We start from the raw sequence: 20,343 nt of genomic DNA on the forward strand, positions 1-20,343 counted from the left end.
ACACAAAAAAGTCACGCCTGTGCGTGAGCCTGAACTGAGCTGCAATGCATTTTTTTAAAAACAAGGGCCCCTTAATTCACTTTCCTCTGAGCCGAAGCAGCTGAGAATTTCCACTGCACCACTAGTTTCAGGTAAATGCCAAAGAACACGGGAGACCCAGCACCAAACATCTGCAGTCAACTGCCATCCCTCCAGGGTCCTGCCGTTTGTTTAGAAGCAGCTGCTGAATCAGCATTTGCTGTATTGCAATGCTTTATTGCATGAGAGAATAACTCCCTCTACAGTGTTGATGCTGCGTTACTGCTAGTGTAGTTAAAATGGGGCTGCCCACAAGAAGGAGGGATTAGCAGGCTTAGGGGGAGACCCCCGAAACAGCAAAAATGGGAGCTTGTAATGTTGGCAATACTGGGGAAACAAAACAGGAAAGCGGTGGGGTGCAGCACTTCATACTGTGAGATTTTGTTACAGCTCTTACTTGCAACACAGACCTAGAATCTGGGAGGCAGTGCGTGCAGAACAGTGAATCGTGCAGAGATGTAGCAGGCAGCCTCCTCTGCAGTTCAAACTCATTACTTAATTTGTCATAGCCCGCTGGACATGTCTGCTAGGAATAAACCGAGTCTGCTCTCTGCAACTCACAGAGGACTGAACACTTGCTTATAAAAGGTGCTTTAATAGTAAAAAGGCAGAGCTGTCAAAGCTCAAAGGAGTATGCGATGATGTCTGAACATCGGAGCAGCGCCTCTCTCTGTATCCCCAGTGGAGTCTGAAGCTCAGAGACCTGGAAGTTCAGGATGTCAATGTCGGACGCTCCAAACAAAGCTGTGACCTTGACCCTCTCGTACATGGTGAATCTGACGGGCCGCCCAGCCATGGCTGAGAGGCTGCGCAAGTAGCGTTCTCGAAGCGTCACACGGCTTTGCTGCTCCTGCTCTAGGTCTGCTGCGCTCCCAGAGGAGAGGCTGGCAGGACCAAGGGCCTGGAAACGGGGGGAGTTGGGATCGAAGCCGCGGCTTGACCCGTCGGGTCCGTGGGGCAGGCGGATGACCGCAACTGGCACCTTCATCGTGCACTCCTGCTGGCAAAGAGGAGAAATATGTTATACAAATGGCGCCTTGTTTGTGTCAGCAGCAGCAGGTACTCTTAAGGAATAATTCAGGAAGTAGGTGCTCCTATGGCTTAGAATACATTCTGCCCTCCCATTCACCTTGCTGAGCAGACCAAGTTAACTCTGTAGTTTAAGCTGTTTGAAATAGACTGCAGGATTTTTTGCTCTTGTTGCTGTGTTCCATAATCACGAGAGGTATGAGCCCATTTTAATGTTTAAAGAAAAGCTTATACAGTGGTACCTCGGGTTACATGCGCTTCAGGTTACAGACTCTGCTAACCCAGAAATAGTACTTCGGGTTAAGAACTTTGCTTCAGGATGAGCACAGAAATTGTGCTCTGGCGGCGCAGCGGCAGCGGGAGGCCCCATTAGCTAAAGTGGTGCTTCAGGTTAAGAACAGTTTCAGGTTAAGGACGGACCTCCGGAACGAATTAAGTTCTTAACCAGAGGTACCACTGTATGTTCAAGGAACCTTATGATTCTGTGCTGGGAGAGAGAAAAAACCCCAGACTTACAAAGATTTCAAGGTCCCGTGGCCTTAATGTTTGGATTTCTCACGCCTGATCAAGATGGCCACAAATTTCACATCCTGTTTTCAACTGGTGGGTTGCAACAGGGTTAAATGTCGGTCATGGGGTGTGAGAAGGTTGAAGACAACCAGCTCTAGGTAAGCAATGTACTTTTTGTTCCAGGTGGGTGGAAGGTTGGGAGGTTGGGAACCTCGGAGCAAAAGCAGCCTTCCAGCCCCTGCGTCTCCCTCCAGGCTACTCTCTTCTGTCAACCTTGCCCCTAAAGTGCTTTTGCCTGCCTGGGCTGTGTCCTACAATGGCGATGAAGCCTCTTGCTAGAAAGCCTCTGACCTTCGCACAGCTGGAATGTAGCACAAAAGGAAAAGTCCCACCCATTGCTCTGCCCAGGTCTGTTTCTGGCCCTGCCCACCACTGGTATGCGGCATGGCTGTTCATTACCCATAAGAGAATGAAAATTTATTCCCACCCTGTGCTGTAGATTTAGGGGAGAGGTGAGCTACTGACTTGGAATTTTGGGTCACTTCTGCCCTATGCCAAGGGCAGAACTCTTGCCAGCTGGGAACTCTTTGCCTGCTGAAGCAGCCATGGCTGCTGGTCTTCAGGCAGCAGAGGGTTAAGCACAGGCTTAAGGGGGCCTGTAAACAGGAAGTGCTGCTGCACGAGGACAGCCTGTTTTCCCCTCTGGACGGTGGCGGCACCAACTTGACGCTCCCTCACTGTGCCAACATCCTCTGTGGCGGGCGGCCAAGCCCAGGGTCAGCGGCGAAGAGGATGTTTTGCACAGCGAGCTGGAGAAACAGCCGCCGGCAGCCAAGGACAACTCTGGTGCAAGGAGGAGAGCGAGAGGGGTTGGCCTGGGCCAGAAAAGGATGCTGCTGAATCCAGAAGCTTAGACTGTTAGCAAAACGCTAGGTAACTCTAGTTTCCTAAAATGAATTTACTGCTTCCTCTCCACAGCATCCCTGGTGGACAGTAGCTTGAAGAAGAGGCGGTTAACCCCTGGTCCGATTCGGAATTCCCAAAGTTCCTTGCAACGGGAAAACCCGTGACAGTTGACCTCTGTTGGTGGAGATGTGCCCCCAGAGGAGGATTGATTCCAAAAAGGCAGGGCGGTACGCACTAGCTTTGGGAGAAAACTGCATGATTCACAGTCCTCTAGGCTCAAAGGATCCAGCCACAGAGCAGCCCTTCTGCTGCCTCTCTGCCCAATTTGTCATGCCCATCTTGCCTCCTTCCAGTCAGTTGCCACTGGGTGAGGTCCTGCCATGGGTTGTGATTGCAAGAGGGCTGCCTGTCCCAAGAAGAGGCTACCTGCTGCATCTCTGCCCTCTGGGTCACAGGACTAGAAGAGGATTGAAGTGGGAGGAGTAGAAGCAGGCTACACACATACACACAGGCGTAGTCTGCACCTGCCAGTGCAAAACTCGGGTAGGGAATATACCGTATTTTTCGCACTATAGGACGCACTTTTTCCCCTCCAAAAATGAAGGGGAAATGTGTGTGCGTCCTATGGTGCGAATGCAGGCTTTCGCTGAAGCCTGGAGAGCGAGAGGGGTCGGTGCGCACCGACCCCTCTCGCTCTCCAGGCTTCAGGAGAGCCCCACCGCCAGCCCCCCAAGCTCGGGGGACAGCGGGAGAGGCGCAGTGCACCCTTCCCGCTGTCCCCCGACTTGGTTAGAAGGCTGGCAGGGGGGGGAGCCTGCTCCTCCCCCTCGCCAGCCCCGCAAACTCGGGAGACAGCGGGAGAGGCGCAGCGCGCCATTCCCGCTGTCCCCCGACTTGGCTAGAAGGCTGGCGGGGGGAGAAGCCTGCTCCTCCCCGTCGCCAGCCCTGCAAACTCGGGGGACAGCGGCAGGGGCGCAGCGCGCCTTTGCCGCTGTCCCCCGACTTGGCTAGAAGGCTGGCGGGGGGAGAAGCCTGCTCCTCCCCGTCGCCAGCTCCGCAAACTCGGGAGACAGCGGCAGGGGCGCAGCGCGCCTTTGCCGCTGTCCCCCGACTTGTCTAGAAGGCTGGCGGGGGGAGAAGCCTGCTCCTCCCCGTCGCCAGCCCCGCAAACTCGGGGGACAGCGGCAGGGGCGCAGCGCGCCTTTGCCGCTGTCCCCCGACTTGGCTAGAAGGCTGGCGGGGGGAGAAGCCTGCTCCTCCCCGTCGCCAGCCCCGCAAACTCGGGAGACAGCGGCAGGGGCGCAGCGCGCCTTTGCCGCTGTCCCCCGACTTGTCTAGAAGGCTGGCGGGGGGAGAAGCCTGCTCCTCCCCGTCGCCAGCCCCGCAAACTCGGGGGACAGCGGCAGGGGCGCAGCGTGCCTTTGCCGCTGTCCCCCGACTTGGCTAGAAGGCTGGGGGGGGGGGAGCCTGGTTTTGCGGGAGGCGGGGGGATCCCCCCGCCTCCCAGGAAAGCCAGGAGAAGCCGTGCAGCCCTTTTAAAAGGCGCGTGGCTTCTGCCGGTTTTGCGGGAGGCGGGGGAATCCCCCCGCCTCCCAGGAAAGCCAGGAGAAGCCGTGCAGCCCTTTTAAAAGGCGCGTGGCTTCTGCCGGTTTTGCGGGAGGTGGGGGAATCCTCCCGCCTCCCAGGAAAGCCAGGAGAAGCCGTGATCTCTTTAAAGGGTTTGCACGGCTTCTGCGGGCTTTGGGGAGAGGTGAGGGAATCCCCCCACCTCCCAGTAAAGCCAGGAAAGCCCTGTGCAGCCCCTCCGCCAAGGAGAGGCTGCACGGGGCTAAAGGGGAAGCCAAAACAGCGAGCGGGATCCATCCCGCTCGCTGCCTTGGCTTGATCCATAGCTGCACGCAACCCCTCCGGCAGGGAGAGGTTGTGTGCAGCCTGTACGCTGCTCTTTGGGGCTGTGGGGGGGGGAGATTTTTTTTCTTGAATTCCCCCCCTAAAAACTGGGTGCGCCCTATGGTCCGGTGCGCCCTATGGTGCGAAAAATACGGTACATAAACTGGGGGCGAGGGCTCTCTGTTGCAGCAACTGCCTCATCGGGTGCAAACCTGGCGTAGTTGAGGGAGGTAGCATGGGTGGACATGCCTTTCCCCAACTTGTAAGTGTACTTTTGACAATAAAGAGTTAACTCCTCCTTCTGGACATTCCTTGCCTGACACTGCTGTGACACACTCCATCGTCCAACTCTATGATTCTATGATTCTAAGTGGGTAGCCAGGACATGTACATACGGGTTCAGCATGCTCTCTGAACCAACTGGAGGGAGACAAAAAGCTCCCGATTTCTCAATTCTGGAGCGCCAGAGGAAACCTTCCCGTGGTTCAAATGGACCACGTTCCATGGAAGCTCCCGCAGAATTTTCCTGGTGTCGGTGGTGGACTCAAAGCACAAGTTGCTGCTTGGGAATGACGGTGGCTTGCTTAGTGGTCAGGGTCCCCAGCATGAGCATGAAGAAAAAGCATCCCAGAATTGTAGAGTTGAAAGAGACCCCAAGGGTCATCTAGTCCAACCCCCTGCAATGCAGGGATCTCAACTAAAGCAGCCATTATATTGCACACCTCCAGCTTAAGGAACTGCAATTCTGCCTTGGGAAAGGAGAGCCGAACTGCTGCGCATTCAATCTGGCTTAATGTGCGCCTGCAGCCAAGATCCTTTTCCAGCTTAGGCTTCTGGGAGGGAATGCCGCCAGCTTCAGCCTTGCTGGAGATTACCTCTCCCCAACCCCTCACCCAGGTCCCCAACGAGGCCACATTCCTGCACCGTGTGTTTGTTCCAAGAGTCTGCCTTGGGCGATGACCGCAGCGCTTCCTCCTCAGGCCCTGTTGACGCGCTCTTTCCACAGACAGCTCGTTCCCGGCGCGTGCTGTCTGGTGGCGGAGGAAGCACCGGCCCCTGAAAGCCCTCTCCCCCTCTGGCCTGATAAGGACCTGGCCCAGATCTCCTGCACTCCCGGGCAGCATGCCAGGAAGAACAGGGCCTGGGGAGGGGACGGGTTGGCTGTTTTTCTGGCGAGGCTCGTGCCTTTGGGACGGCACCAGCTTCTGTTTGAACGCGACCTGAGAATAATCGCACGTGTTACTCTGAAGAAGAAGGGGGGGGCAGTCAAAGCTGCAATGTAAAAGCCTGCATTGACTTTGCAGGCTTGTAAATTGGGCTGCCAGCACAAACGCTGTGAAAACTAGCCTCGTGCCAAGCGAAGCCCCATGTCCCTGTTTTTCAGTGTGCCTTAGTAGCAGGTTGATAAACGTCAGCTCCAGGTGGTAGGCAGCCCAAATTTCAGACTGGGAGGGTCGGCCTTCGAACAGTGTCAAGTCACCAATTTTGGCTCATGGTAGCAGCACCTTCTGGGTGTTTTTGAAGGCCTTGCTGCTAACTGGGCTGTGGGGAGATGAAGAGTTGGCCCAATTTGGCTACCTCGTGTCCTTGGCCCAGCTGTTAACTGGTGAAGCAGATGTCCCATAATTTTCTGGGGTGGAGATGCAAGTCGCCTCCTGTTCCCCACCTGGGATCAGAGCTGGCATAGCACTCTTGCCTTTCTGGCAGGGCCGAAGCAAGTGGCGAGTCCAGAAAATGGGCCACCGTGCTGTGCTGGAGAGAGCGAAGAGGCGACAACTCACAACAAACTTGTTTGTTCTGGCTCGGCCTCCTGGCCTGGTTGACATCACATCCTGAAGGCAGCGAGGACGGCACCTCCACAGGCAGGGTGGGCAGAGCCCCAGCACTCTGGAGAAGAGCTGGGAGGCTGGCCGGCCTCTGGCTCACTTGCCGAGCAAGGGAAGGACGGCGGAGGTCGCCAGGGAGAAGTGGGGTGGCCATGGGGCAGTGCGGGCTGTTCCCTGGCTTGGGTGACCCGAGAGAAGCAGCAGCAAGGTTGGGAGAGACCTAACGGCAAGGAAAAGCTGCTGGATTTGCAGGAGGGGGGAAAATGGATGCCTGCCAACAGCCTCAACCTTTGCAAGTAAGTACTTCTGAGCGGGGTGAACGGGGGACGGGACATCCACACCGTCAACAACACTTCAGAAAAGCAACACTATCCTCCTTGTGGACGTGCTTAGAGGGCTCTTATGGGCAGTGCCCTGGATGGGTCCTTGCTTGCTCTGCTAATTTTACATGTATTAACCGAGGCTTGGTGAAGAGGGTGTCTCAAGACAGCATCCAGCAGCAAGATGCCCTCATGAGAAGCTCCACCCACTTGCCAGTCTGCCTGCCCACCTCTGGCAGAAACCCCACCCAACTAGTGCATGGTGCCACGTTGAGGGCAAGGCTACGGCCACCATTCCAGAATCTTCCCACATTCATCTGCACAACACCTCAAAGGGCTTGTGCAATCTCCAGGGTACAGCTGACTTGAGTGCTTATGGTCAAGGCTAGTTGCAAATGTCGGCCTGTAGCAAATTGTGCCCATTTCGTGGGTGTTATATGGCAAGCTCTCTGTGCCTCAGTCTCTCTCCTTTATTGGTGGGTTCTCCTCCGCTGGAGGTTTTAAAGCAGAGATTGGGTGGCCATCTGCCAGGGGTTCTTTAGCTGAGATTCCTACATTGCAGGGGGTTGGACTAGATGACCCTTGCAGGCCCTTCCAACTCTACAATTCTACGGATGACAGAGGATGACTTCCTCTGTGGTAAGCTATGGGGAGGGTGAGTGAGGCACCAGGCATGATTGCCCACCCCAAGCCTAGGCAAATGGAAGATCAAGGAGGAGCAGGGATGTCAAGACATTAACAAAGGCCAGGACTTTCTCTTATCTACCGCAGAATTCTTTCAAAGGAAAAAGACATGCTCTTGAAACAAAAACAAAAAATGCAGCACACATCACTCTCAATAATCTAACTCGCTTGCTCCAAGAAGCCCCTCTGCCTTCTTGCAACACATTTTGTTTGGCACTGAAACCCTTTTGCAAAGCAAAATGTGCACTTGATAAAATAAAGGGATCTGAACGCCCCAGGGTTTTGCTCTGTTCAAAAGTCTCAGCAGAGGCATCTTTCTTCAGGCTTATTTTGTACTCACTAAGACCTCTGCTAGCAACTTGCCTGCAGCATCCTACGGAGACAGTCTGGGAGAAATTTAACACGCATACACTCTCTGAGGTTATATCCTAATCCCACAGAATTACAGTATTTTTCACCCTATAGGACGCACTTTCCCCCCTCCAAAAATGAAGAGGAAATGTGTGTGCATCCTATGGGGCGAATGCAGGCTTTCGCTGAAGCCTGGAGAGCGAGAGGGGTCGGTGTGCACCGACCCCTCTCGCTCTCCAGGCTTCAGGAAGCTGCCTGCAAGCCTTGGGAGCGACTTCTGCAAGCCCGACTTCGCGCTGGGCTCCCACGGCTTGCGGAGAGCTGCCTGCATCCCTGTGGATAGCAGCCTGTTCTGGGGGCTGGGGTCGGAGGAAGCTCGGGCTTCCCCTGCCCCAGCCCCACACCTGGGGGGAAAATAATTTTTTTTCTTTATTCCCCCCCCCCCAAAAAAAACCTAGGTGCGCCCTATGGGCCGGTGCGCCCTATGGGGCGAAAAATACAGTAACTGAACTGCATCAAATTATACTGATGCGCAGCATGGGGTAATTCTCCCCACTACCAGCAGGGGGCACAAAGCTAAAAAGGCAACCCAGCTTTTTACTTACTCCCTTTAACTATAGTTTAATCTACACTATACGTATTCCAAGTCAAATGCATTCTTTGATTTTCTATTTCTTTTTTGGGGGTGGGGGTGGCGGGGAGTGGAGAGGAAAAGGGAAGAAACAACCCAGGAAATCCAATTCTGTCTATAAGCCACATTCACCAACCATGTCTTTGTCTTCCCTCTGCCTTCCCCAGTTCCACAATGGTTTCTGGTAACTTGGCTGTTTTGGTGGTCCTGCTTATACCTCTTGAATTCTGGAGATCTGGAGGCCTCCTAGCGGCCTCTCCAGGAACTGCTGGCGAGCATGACTCCTCAAAGCAGGTCCCCATCCAAGCCCTCCAGACCATCCTGCTGAGACGCCTGGGCTTGCAACGGCGCCCGGAGCCAAGGGCGGGGCTTGTGGTCCCCCAATATCTTCTGGATCTGTACCAGTTCTGCTTGGGGAAGGCTCCCTCCTCCCTCAAAGAGACAGAGCTTCCCTTCCTGGAGGAACAAGCCGGGAGAGCCAACACCATCCGCACCTTCCACCATGTTGGTGAGCTTGCGATTGCCACGTCCGCCTTCAAATTCCACATCTGGGCTGCTGGGGTGGCTGGGGCCTTGAAAAATTGGTTGGGGTAGCAGTAGAGGGGAGAAATGCGGGGAAATTTAGCCCAGGCCCTCCAAGAGTTGCTAGACTACACCTCCCATCATCTCCCTGAACATTGGCCATGCCAGCTGCAGGGGCTGATGGGAGCTAGAGTCCAACTAGAGGCAGCCACAGGCTCTCCATCCTTGAAGTGATTGCACAAAACCGGGAGCCAGGGACAGGGATGAAGGAGAGGTGGAAAGCTGTAGATAAGCGGCTGCACTGAATAAGGGGAAACAGAGGTAGATCAGCAGGCAGGAACCTTGCTTTGCATGCAGAAGGTCCCAAGTTCAATCCTTGACACCCCCAGTTAAAAGGAAAGCCCCTCTGTTTGCCCTGGTCCTTAGAGAGCCACTGCAAGCCACGGCTGACAAGAGGCTGACAAAATAGCCTGACCTGGTAGAAGGCTCAGTTGGGAGAGCGCAAGACTCTTAATCTCAGGGTTGTGGGTTCAAGCCCTACATTGAAAGATTCCTGCATTGCAGAGGGTTGCACTGACTAGATGACCCTTGTGGTCCCTTCCAACTCTACAATTCCGATTTTGACTCTGAGGGTCAAACATGCTTCATCGAGGAGGAAGGAAAGCAAAGCTCCCTAATGCCAAGATATTTCAAGAATATGCTCTGCTTACTTAAGGAAGATCTCTTCTTTTTCCCTCTTGCGGTTTGGGAGGTGTATGATTTGCCTTGGGTTACAGTGCCACCTGCAGAGCAAGCAAGGCAACAGAGCCACACACGGGGTAGGAGGCGCTTGCGCTATCAGCAGAGCCAGGAACTCTGCACCACTTCAGGCAAGGACAGAAAGGGATGCCAAGATACGGTTCTGATTCTTTAAAAAACCCCAAAACAGTCTAAGAAAAAAGTGCAGCACACTGCATAGCCACAAATAAGTATTTTCTTTTATTTTAAAAAGTTAGGTCAATAACTTTAAGACAATGTACAGGGAACAGCTGTTGCTTGGGAGCTTCTTAGAAGCACAAGGCTGGATGCAGGGGGCAAAACACAGAGCGGGCTAGATGGACACTTGGTTGGACGCAAGAAGGCAATTCCTGCAGTCCTGGCATGGACCACCTTTGTGAATGTTGCTGAACTACAACTCCCACCAGCCAGCATGGCCCATGGCCAGGGGTGATGGGAGCTGTAGTTCAGCAACATCTGCAAGGCCAAAGGTTCCCCACACCAGCCCCAAACACTCAATCCTCAATCCCTTTCCGGCTTCTGTTTCATATCTAGAGGATCTGGAAAACACCCCTGAAGCCGTAGATGGTTCGCTCTACTTCCTGTTCAACCTGACCTTGCTGCCTGTGGAAGAGGAGCTGACCGCCCTGGAGCTGCGCCTGTACCACTCGCAGAAGGAAAGCAGGGGTTTCCACATCAACATATACCACGCAATGGGCCCCCTGCCCGTTTCCGGAAACAAGAGCAGTCTCCTCCTGGCTCGCAGATTCTTGGCTCCCAAGCAGCCCAGGTGGGAGAGCTTTGACGTGACCGCTGCTTTCCAGAGGGCCGAGGGCCAGAGGCCCCACCTTGGGTTTCTCATTGAGGTGGAGCGCCCCAACGGCAGCCACGAGCTTCCTCAGCACCAGGCTCCGCTTCGCGCAAGGCGGTCTCCCGGAGAGGAGGAGGCCCAGTGGGCTCTAGAAAGGCCTCTGCTGGTCACCTACAGTCACGACCGGAGGGGGCAGCCTTTGACTCGTGGGAAGAGACAAAGCAGGAGCCAGCCGGGTGGGCTAACCCAGAAAGGAGCTCGAAGAGCCCCCAAGGGGCCGGCCTCCCGCAGCAAACGCAAAGGCCTGAAGCCCAAGGCCAAAGCCAGCACAAGGTGCCGGAGGCAGCGCCTGTTTGTAGATTTCAAGGAAGTTGGCTGGAACGACTGGATAGTTGCCCCCAGCGGCTACCATGCTTTCTACTGCTCCGGGGAGTGCCAGTTCCCGCTGGCAGACCACATGAACTCCTCCAGCCATGCTGTGGTGCAGACCATGCTGAGCTCGGTGAACTCCAGGGTGCCCAAGGCGTGCTGCGTCCCGACGGACCTCAGCCCCATCGCTATGCTCTACCTGGACCAACACGACATGGTGGTCCTGAAGACGTACCAGGACATGGTGGTGGAGGGCTGTGGGTGCCGGTAGAAACCACAGAGCAGGGATAAGCCTCCTCTCAGGTAACCCAGCCAGAGGGCTTGGCACCGTCACGAGTCTTTCTTCAGGCAACATGGAATTAATGTATGGAACTTCCTACCACAAGAGGTGGGGACAGCCAGAAGATTAGATGGCTCAGCTATGAGATACATGGGACATCTGGGCACAGAGGCAGCATATGACTTTACACCAAGCGCCAGAGGCAAACAGGCAAAGGCTATCACCAGCCTGCTGTACGAGACAGATGTACCTTGCCTCTGATTCAACAAGGCAGAATTCTTATATTCTTATCACGCCTCATCAAGTTCTCTATACGGATGAATAGCTGCTGCTGTTGTTGTTGTTTTAAACTGTGATGACCTTTAGTTGAACAATAAATGAGAACGCTACCAAGCCTGTCACAGTGAGCATCCTTAAGCCAAGGCGAAAACTGTGTGACGGTGTGGTTGCCACTAAAGGCGAATTCACATGACCAAAGAGAATCAGCACCAGATGTTCCTGAAAAGATGATTTGGGAGAGCTGGCTGACTTTTCACACATTGTTTATGGGGAACCTGTGGCTCTTCAAACTTGCTGGACCACCAGCTCTCATGGACCCCGGGCTGCACAGCCAATGGCCCTACACTTGAAGAACCACAGGCTTCCCTCACTCCTGCTCTAAAATAGAAGCTCTCCATCAGAGTGTTTATCCAGTAGAGGAGAGCAGTGGTTGTCAATTCTGCTGGAACTGACATTTTGGGTGAAAAAATGGCAGTGTGCTCCCAGCAGCTGTTGTGTGAAACATGTAGCCCTCCCTAACCCTTTACAGCAGGGATGTGGATTCCAGTCCAATCTCCATCAGCTCCAGCCATCACTGCCACTAGTCAGGAATGACAGAAGGTGTGCTCCAGCAGCAATCTGAAAGGCTGAGGGTTCTCCACCCCTGCATTAAGAGTCTAATACCCCTGGGGGTTGTTTCTAAGCAGAGGGGCATCATAAACCTCACTGCACCAAATGTGTGGACAAAAAGGCAGACAGAGATTGACACAAGAGAGCAGGTGGTCCATATTTTATTGGTGGGGAGTCAGCACTTTCTTCTGACCAGGGTGGATTTGATTTAAATCAAATCGATTTAAATCACTAGTCAGTAAGACTTGGTTTAAATCAATTTTTTTACAGAAAGACTCATTCTTGGTGGTTTAATCTTAATATTTACAAGCTTTCATTTTTTGGAATAATAAATTTCCAGAGTACTTTTTACAGTTTTATCAAAAATTACTGACGTGCACAAGTATTACACAAAGATCCCAAGACTTGTGGAGTATTCTGCTCACAAGGTTGCACTTTCATTTTTACTGCTTCACACTTCGCTACTTATGCAGATCTATTCCATTCAAAACAAATCTATTCATTGAACCTCTTGGAACATTTGGTAAGGGGTTGATTCTGTGTATATAAATTTGCAAAGGAACAATGGGATTAAAGTTTTTTCCTCAACTGTATGTTTATTTTATGACATTTTTCTTGTGAAGAGAAGGCATGTTATCTCTGCAGACACAAATTCACCCTTTTGAGAACTGCAAAAACAAGCATCTGTGATAATATCTTCTTGTTAGAAAAGCTTCCCCAAATAATCTTATAGAAACCTCTGGAAGAGCATGACATTGTGAACGGATTAATGGAATTAATTTACCTAAAAATTTAAACATTGCATGTAAAGACTCATGCCTCATAATTAAAAACAAATCCTTATTTCCTGATGAATAGCATTTGGACTATAATGTAACTTAAATAGAAAACCATCTTTAGAAAGATTTTTCCTCCAAAAGCAAAAATTTTAAAAATCCAATTCAAATAAAAAAATCCAAATTAAATTTAAAAATCTGATTTATTTATTTTTTAAATAATTGATTTTCTCCACCCTGCTTCTAACTACATACACCGAAAAAACACCCTGCTAGTCATTGCTTCTAAGCCCCTATTTGGTGTCTCAAGGCAAGTCTCAAGTTCTGCTTCATACCAAGGAAAGGGACAAAAAGCTCTGAGGTATGTGGTGGTGACAAATGTAACACTCAACAGGAATATGGTGCATTTTAGTGCATTGTTTTAAGTCAGCCTTCTCCAAACTGCCACACACCCAAGCCCAATGTTGTTGGACTACAATGGGATGGTGAAAGTTGTAATCCAAAAAATCTGGAGGCCACTTGGCTGGGGAAAGTTTTTCAAAGGGCACAAGATTTCTACTTTTGTGTCCATTAAAAAATGTATTCAGTGGTGAAATAAACTGTAGAGCTTTTGCTGATGTTTTTCTTCTTTTAAAACAGATGAAATATGGGTGTAAGAAAATGGGCTAAGATGCAACATTGAAGCTTTATGAAAGAGATGTCAGAGTTAATAGTGCACTCCAAAGTACAGTGGTGCCTCGCAAGACGAAATTAATTCGTTCCGCAAGTTTTTTCTTCTTGCGAGTTTTTCGTCTTGCGAAGCACGGTTTCTCATAGGAATGCACTGAAAATCAATTAATGCGTTCCTATGGAAACCGCTTGCCAGGCTGGCGGTGCGGAGAAGGGCTTTTCTCCCCACCGCAAGCCTTCAGGACAGATACGGGAACAGAGGGGAAGGGGCGCAGCGCTTCTCCTCTGTTCCCGGGGCTTGCGGTGGGAGGAGGGTTTTTCCTCCCCACCGCCAACATTCAGAACAGCATTCTGAATGTTGGCGGTGGGAAGGAAAACCCTCCTCCCACCGCAAGACTTCAGGACAGCCATCCGAAGGCTGGCGCGGGGAGAAGGGCTTTCCGCCCCACTGCCAGCCTTCGGAGGAGCCTTCCAAAGGCTGGCGCGGGGAGAAGGGCTTTCCGCCCCACCGCCAGCCTTCGGAGGAGGTCCGAGGACAGTGGGGAAGAAGCGCTGCGCTTCCCCGCTGTCCCGGAGATTTCCCTATGGGCTTTCGTCTTGCGAAGGAAGCCCATAGGGAAATTCGTTTTGCGAAGCGCCTCCAAAACGGAAAACCCTTTCGTCTAGCGGGTTTTCCGTCTTGCGAGGCGTTCGTCTTGCGGGGCACCACTGTAAGTAATGTAGAGAGACAGAGACAGTATCATGTGAGTGGATTTCAGTTTACAGGTCTGAAATGGGCTGGACAGGATGCAAGGCTTAGAACAGCAAGAAAACACCTCTAAACACTTTTACCCCACCTTCCTGTCATCAAGACATCCAAGGAAGCTACGTACACTAAAGGGCGGACACACTATCAAAAACACATCAGAGTGAGCAACTAAACCAAATGCAGAGCAGGGCAAGAGAAAAATAAATTAACCAGAGACCCAGGAAGACTTAGCGAGGGAAGAGCTTTTGAGAATCAGAAGCTGGGTAGATCCAATCAATAATAGAAAAGTAACAGATGCTGTAATTAAAAATTAAAATGAAACCTGAATAACAGGATTCTTACTATTAAACTTTAAAGAATACAGACATATATTAAAACTGAATCATGCCCTCTCTCTTATATAGCTTGTTTTTTTTATAAGATATTTATTACAAGTTTTAAACAAAGAATCACCAAACATATAAAATACCATCACCAAGAAATAACAAACAAAAGAAAACAGAAGTGAACAAAAAAATAAACATAGAATCAAAAAGATACAATAAAAACAACTATCCGTAAATCATATTTTCATAACTTTTGGACTTCCTCACATCTCCCTTTCCTGCGTTCTCCATAATTATGTTATAAACAGCAATTTGTTACCTTGTTTCAATTCTTATTTTGTAATTCTCAAATATTATGCCTCAAACTTTGAATATTTTTATCAAATACTTAACTGCTTGGTTTAAACATAATATCACTTCAAATTTCATCTTTTTCTTAAACATCACTTATCTCTCTTATATAGCTTGAGGCTATTTTTAGTATTAAAAGCAACTCAGAGGAAAGCATTTTATTATGAAGGTTAACCAACATAATGGGCACAATGGGCCTTGATTAATGCGAGTTTCCTATTGCACCGTGGCAAATAACCACATACCTTGGGATGCATATGCATATATATGAGAGATGGAATGATCAATGCTTTTTTCTGGGGGCGCGCAGGGGTACACATACCCCTAAACATTGTGAATCTTTGCACTTTTGTCCATTTACTGTATTTATTTTTTTCGATTTGAACTATTAAATGGTGATGTTCTTGAGTCAAAATGAGAGTACCCCTAAACATTATTTTTTTAAAGAAAAAAGCACTGGATATAATATATTTCTCCATCTTCTACATGGATTAGTTTATAATCTGGCCTTAGCCACCAGACTGGGAGTTATAGTCCAAAACAGGGGTTGGGAATTGCTAGTCTGTGGGCCAACTTTGGCTCAGCCCAAGTTGCCATTTCCTCCGAACCGCCCCCACCTATCCCATACCTCACGACCTATGTGATGGCAGGGGTGTGGGCAGACAGAGATGCACCTGGATAATAATAATAATAATAATTAATTATTTATACCCCGCCCATCTGGCTGAGTTTCCCCAGCCACTCTGGAGGGCTCCCAATCGAGTGTTAAAAACAATACAGCATTAAATATTAAAAACTTCCCTGAACAGGGCTGCCTTCAGATGTCTTCTAAATGTCAGGTAGTTGTTTATCTCTTTGACATCGGATGGGAGGGTGTTCCACTGGACGGGTGCCACTACCGAGAAGGCCCTCTGCCTGGTTCCCTGTAACTTGGCTTCACGCAGCGAGGGAATCACCAGAAGGCCCTCGGTGCTGGATCTCAGTGTTCGGGCTGAATGATGAGGGTGGAGACACTCCTTCAGGTATACAGGACTGAGGCCGTTTAGGGCTTTAAAGGTCAGCACCAACACTTTGAATTGTGCTCGGAAACGTACTGGGAGCCAATGCAGATCTCTCAGGACCGGTGTTATGTGGTCCCGGCGGCCGCTCCCAGTCACCAGTCTAGCTGCCGCATTCTGGATTAATTGCAGTTTCTGGGCACCTTCAAAGGTAGCCCCACATAGAGCGCATTGCAGTAGTCCAAGCGGGAGATAACCAGAGCATGCACCACTCTGGCAAGACAGTCCGCCGGCAGGTAGGGTCTCAGCCTACGTACCAGATGGAGCTGGTAAACAGCTGCCCTGGACACAGATTTGACCTGCACCTCCATGGACAGCTGTGAGTCCAAAATGACTCCCAGGCTGCGCACCTGGTCCTTCAGGGGCACAGTTGCCCCATTCAGAACCAGGGAGTCCCCCACACCCACTCACCCCCTGTCCCCCCCAAACAGCACTTCTGTCTTGTCAGGATTCAACCTCAATCTGTTAGCCGCCATCCATCCTCCAACCGCCTCCAGGCACTCACAGGACCTTCACCGCCTTCACTCAGTCCGCTCCATGACCGAGTTCCCCAGAAAGCAGCTTTGAGCTTCTTCTGGTCATGACGCCAGGCCCAAACGCTTCTTCCCACATCCTGTATTAAGCTAAAAACTCTTTGAAAACAGACGCTCCTCTCTCTGGCCATAAATATTGCCCCTCAGTTATGAAACAATTCAGTTAACGCCGACTAACCTGCATAGGCCTTGGTTCGGTCCCGCTCAAGTCGTCATGGCAACCCCAAACCGTTCCGCTCAAAATTGCGGGCCTCAAAGCACTCAGCACGTTGGCGGCCGGGACAGGAAGGAGCAGCCTCTTCACCCGGAAGTACATTATTATGAGCGGACGACAAGCCGCGCTTCCCTTATCGGTTTTTTTTTTAAGGTCCCCTCTGCTAATAGGAGGACTGGGAACTCTATGACTCTGCCCTGTATGCCCCTAGGCGGCGGCGAGCGGCGTTGGCCCATGTGCCTGCACCCCGCCTCCGGCTCCTCCTAGCGATTGGTGGGCTGAAAGATGAAAGGGAAGCGCGTGATCGTTACGTCATGATCAGGAGGCCCTCCGTGTTTCGCCATTCCTTGTCTCGCCGTCAGCACATTCGAGGACACCCATCCTTCCATTTTCCTCTTCGCCGCTTGGGCAGGAGGATGCGAACACGACTAAAAATAATAATACAATATTTGCATTTTGCCGCCCCACGCGGAAAGCCGCACCGGCAGGTTTATCCCGCCCCGCCCCGCCCCCCCTCACTCGAGGCCGCTGTTGTCGAAAGTGCCATAGCTGAAAAGCAGCTGGCTGTCGCTTGGCGAAAGGGAAGGTGGGGGCCGAGAAGTGAGTGTGGGAAGGAAAGGAGGGGGCAAGCTTGGCTGCGTTTTAAAAAAACAACCAGCGCCGTCCGCCGGCCCGCCAATCCGAGCACCGGAAAAGGGGGCACGTGACCCTGTCGGCTCCGAGCGTGAGGTGGGTGTTTTGCCAGAGGAGCCGCTGCCGCTGAGGGGGACGAAGGTAGAGCCGCCACCGCCGCTGGGTTTGCCGAGGGAGGGAGAAACACCGCGCGGAGGCTCCTGTGGTCGCGAAGGCTGTTCTACCCGCACGCGCGGAAAGGGCCTCGGCGAATGCGCAGGCCGCTGGCGCACTCGCTGCTGGCGGCGGCGGCGAAAGAAGACTACGAGGAGGCTTCTCTCGGGTCCGTCCCTGGCTGAAGCGGCGGCGGCGCGGGAGGGGGCCGCTCGCTCGGGACGGGCCTCTCTCTCGCGCACGCACCTGCCCGGCTCCCCATCATCCCTCCCTGCCGGTCCCGAGCGTGTGGCGCCTTTGCTCTCCCTCCTCGGCCCCGCCAGCACCCAAGAACCGGCTCCCTCTTCTCTTCTCCCCCCCTTTCAGCCTCGCCGGGTGCGCATTTGCCTCGGCTCAGGCAGCCCCGCCAGCCCTCCCCTCTTCCCCTTCCTTTCCGAGCCTGCCACCACCAAAGCCCTGAGCCAGAGGATCAGCAAAGGCCCTCTTACCCCTCAGCAGCCGACGAAGAGCCTTTCTGCGACTTTCCATTACTAATCACGGTTTATCTACTCCACCCCTAGCCCAGATATCTTGATAGGCATCGCCTTTCCTCCAAAAGGATAGCATTTGTTTATACCTTTTGCTATTCCTCCCTCCAGCACACGCACACCAAAAAAGAGAGCGGGCACTCACCTTGTTCCTTTTAAACACTTGGCAGAGAGTCCCTACTTACCTGTGAGGCATTAATTGCTCTCTGGTTCTTACCAGGCACCCGTTTCTGTAAAAGCGGGCAGCTGTGAGGTTTATTTTCCTCTGCAGCTTGACACTAGTCCTTTTAGCCCTCTTCTGCCAGCTAGTCCTGTTTATGCTGCAGGTGTTTTTAGTCTACACGCACATAAGCTTCCCACACTACTCAGACGGGACTGTTTCCTGTTACGATAGCTCTCGCTTTCACAAGGAACCTGTGCATTTCCTTTCCTGGGCCTCTGGAGCAGACGTTGGCCCCATTTTGTTCCTTTTCTGTTGGACATTTTTCTATTCTGCAGGTGTTAGTTCCAATCAGTCCTTCTTCAACCATTATACTAACACTCCATTGTTTACCCCTACTGGGTAAAAACGTAACGGGCAAGGGAGCATTCCACATTTTCCAGACCAGCAAAATATTTCCGTGCCCTGCCAAATCTTCACAGAAATTGACCCAAGCCCAGTTAAAGTAGTGCCCTTTTTGTCTTGCTCACTCTCCTCCAACCCTCAGTAAAGGTTCTATTGTACCAAAAAGGCAGGGGTCCTCCCTGCATCCTCCTCCAGGTGATCCCATTCATCATTCATGGTCTCATTGCACCATTGCTGGGAGGAAAGGGTCTGGAGACCTTGGGAGCCTTTTCTTGCCAGGTGAGGGAAGGTGAAAAAGAGACAGGAGGTGACCCCTCAGTAATGACTCCATGAGAAGGGAAGAAGGAGAGCTCTCCCTGACAGAAACCTATCACGCTTGCCTGGCCATGGAGTGTGTACAAGTGTCCCCCATGCAGCAGCAACAAGGGAAAGCTGCTGAGGGGGACCACCTCATGCTGCTGCTGCCACCTCCTGCTGTGCAGAAGGAAGAGGAGGGCCTGCTAAGGGCTTCTGATCCTTGGGCTGTCTCTCGAGTGGACGGCAGTCAAGGTGGGACAAAACTTCAAGAGGCTTTGGACTTTTCATCACATCTTCAGAATACAGAAAACCTCACGCACAGCCCTCCCACGCTAGGGAGCCATCCTGGCAGAGAGATGGTGGGCAATTCTACTGCATGTCCTTCAAAGGAGGATTTGAAAGATACTGAGCGCTGTGATCTGGCAGAGGAGCAGTTGCAGCCATCGGGGAAAGAGACTTTGAGCCATCCGCTACAGGAAGAGTCACTGGCAAATAAGGTGGCCTGTAATAATCCTCCTTTGGCCACAGCTGCCGGAGAATGCCTTACGGTTGCTGAAAAATGTTCTCAACAGAACAACTGTTTGCAGGAAAAATTGGACTCCTCTTCGCAGAACTGTTGTTTAGGCTTGGAAGCAACAAGTAGAGAGAGTCCAGAAGATGACCAAACAAGCCATGGTTCTTTGCCTGCTGATGATGGGAAACTGAAGCCTGGTGCAAAACATGTCACATTTCCTTCCGATGAAGACATTGTGTCTGGGGCTGTGGAACCCAAAGATCCTTGGCGTCATGGTAAGCAAGTTCCAACTTCTCTAGAAACATTTTTCTCTTCTTGCAGCTGGACTGGACTTGTCCAAGCCAGTTCCTTTATTCACAGGATCGGCAATTGGTTTATAGTACGAGAACCGAATATTTCCTTTTATCTTTGTTAGTCACTTATCTACCAAAAGCTCTCAACGCATCTTATGATCAAGGGTTACAAACACAAAGCTATGCAATCCAATTAAAAGTAAGTGCATGCTATAAAAGCAGAAAGCTGATACAACAAGATGAACTAGGAAATAACAAAGCAATAGGCACTGACCTGCTCTTGAAAACAGGAAAATAATTCAGTTGTCAGACTAAGTTCTAGAACAGCCACCCCTAACCTGGTGCCCTCAAAATATTTTGGATTACAATTCCCATCAGCCCCAGATGGTTCAGGCATGCTTCTAATGTTCCCATTTTATGGCTGCAGAACTGAACTGTTTCCAAGGTCACTCACTGAATTGGTGACTAAGCACAGAATTGAATCTGGGGCTCCTGGTTCATGTCTGATATTCTAAGCGCAGAGTAGCCCTGCATAAATGACTTTTATCGGGTTGGTTCATACAGAATGCCATACTAATTTGCACTCGCCCCCTTCTTTGAGTAGACTGTGAGTAGAAATACAGAACCTTCTGCTTTGGATTAACCACAGCTTGCCATGTTGTCTAAATCTGGACAAACGGGTTCATCTAAACTGTGGATAATGGAAACAATCAAACTTCCAGGCATAAAGCTGTCTTGTCACTAACGGTGGTTAAGATGAACCATGGTTTAGGGCCTGGACAATATAGTTAAAAGTGTGGTTGATCTAAAACAGAAGTTTACCATCTTCTTTCTG

General features: G+C 51.3%; 3 protein-coding genes across 4 annotated transcripts in view; 2 read left to right on the plus strand and 1 right to left on the minus strand.

Annotated features, from left to right (window-relative positions):
* Positions 1-653: 653 nt before the first annotated feature.
* Positions 654-16,756, minus strand: GEMIN7 (gem nuclear organelle associated protein 7). 2 transcript variants are annotated; one of them, XM_081200761.1, is made up of 2 exons: positions 16,491-16,756; positions 654-1,078 (listed from the first exon to the last, which is right to left on the minus strand). In XM_081200761.1, exons 1-2 carry the CDS (start codon positions 16,626-16,628, stop codon positions 695-697), a joined length of 522 nt encoding a protein of 173 aa, XP_081056887.1. In that variant the 5' UTR covers positions 16,629-16,756; the 3' UTR covers positions 654-694. The 2 variants fall into 2 exon arrangements, with proteins under 2 accessions (XP_081056887.1, XP_081056888.1); XM_081200762.1 differs by having other exon boundaries at positions 654-1,075; positions 16,491-16,741.
* Positions 6,108-12,439, plus strand: LOC308590449 (bone morphogenetic protein 4-like). The gene is made up of 3 exons (XM_081200507.1): positions 6,108-6,535; positions 8,393-8,733; positions 10,059-12,439. The coding sequence occupies exons 1-3, from the start codon at positions 6,507-6,509 to the stop codon at positions 10,952-10,954; spliced, it is 1,266 nt and encodes a 421-aa protein (XP_081056633.1). The 5' UTR covers positions 6,108-6,506; the 3' UTR covers positions 10,955-12,439.
* A 362-nt stretch (positions 16,757-17,118) lies between the features above and the next one.
* The window catches only part of PPP1R37 (protein phosphatase 1 regulatory subunit 37), a 50,214-nt gene continuing 46,989 nt past the window's right edge, over positions 17,119-20,343 (plus strand). The window contains exon 1 of the mRNA XM_081200191.1: positions 17,119-19,490. Within this exon, the coding sequence (XP_081056317.1) occupies positions 18,734-19,490 (757 nt within the window). The 5' untranslated portion in view covers positions 17,119-18,733. The remainder of the gene's footprint in view (positions 19,491-20,343) is intronic.

Source organism: Podarcis bocagei (assembly GCF_964188305.1).
Source record: "Podarcis bocagei genome assembly, chromosome: 7".
Classification (NCBI taxonomy): domain Eukaryota; kingdom Metazoa; phylum Chordata; class Lepidosauria; order Squamata; family Lacertidae; genus Podarcis; species Podarcis bocagei.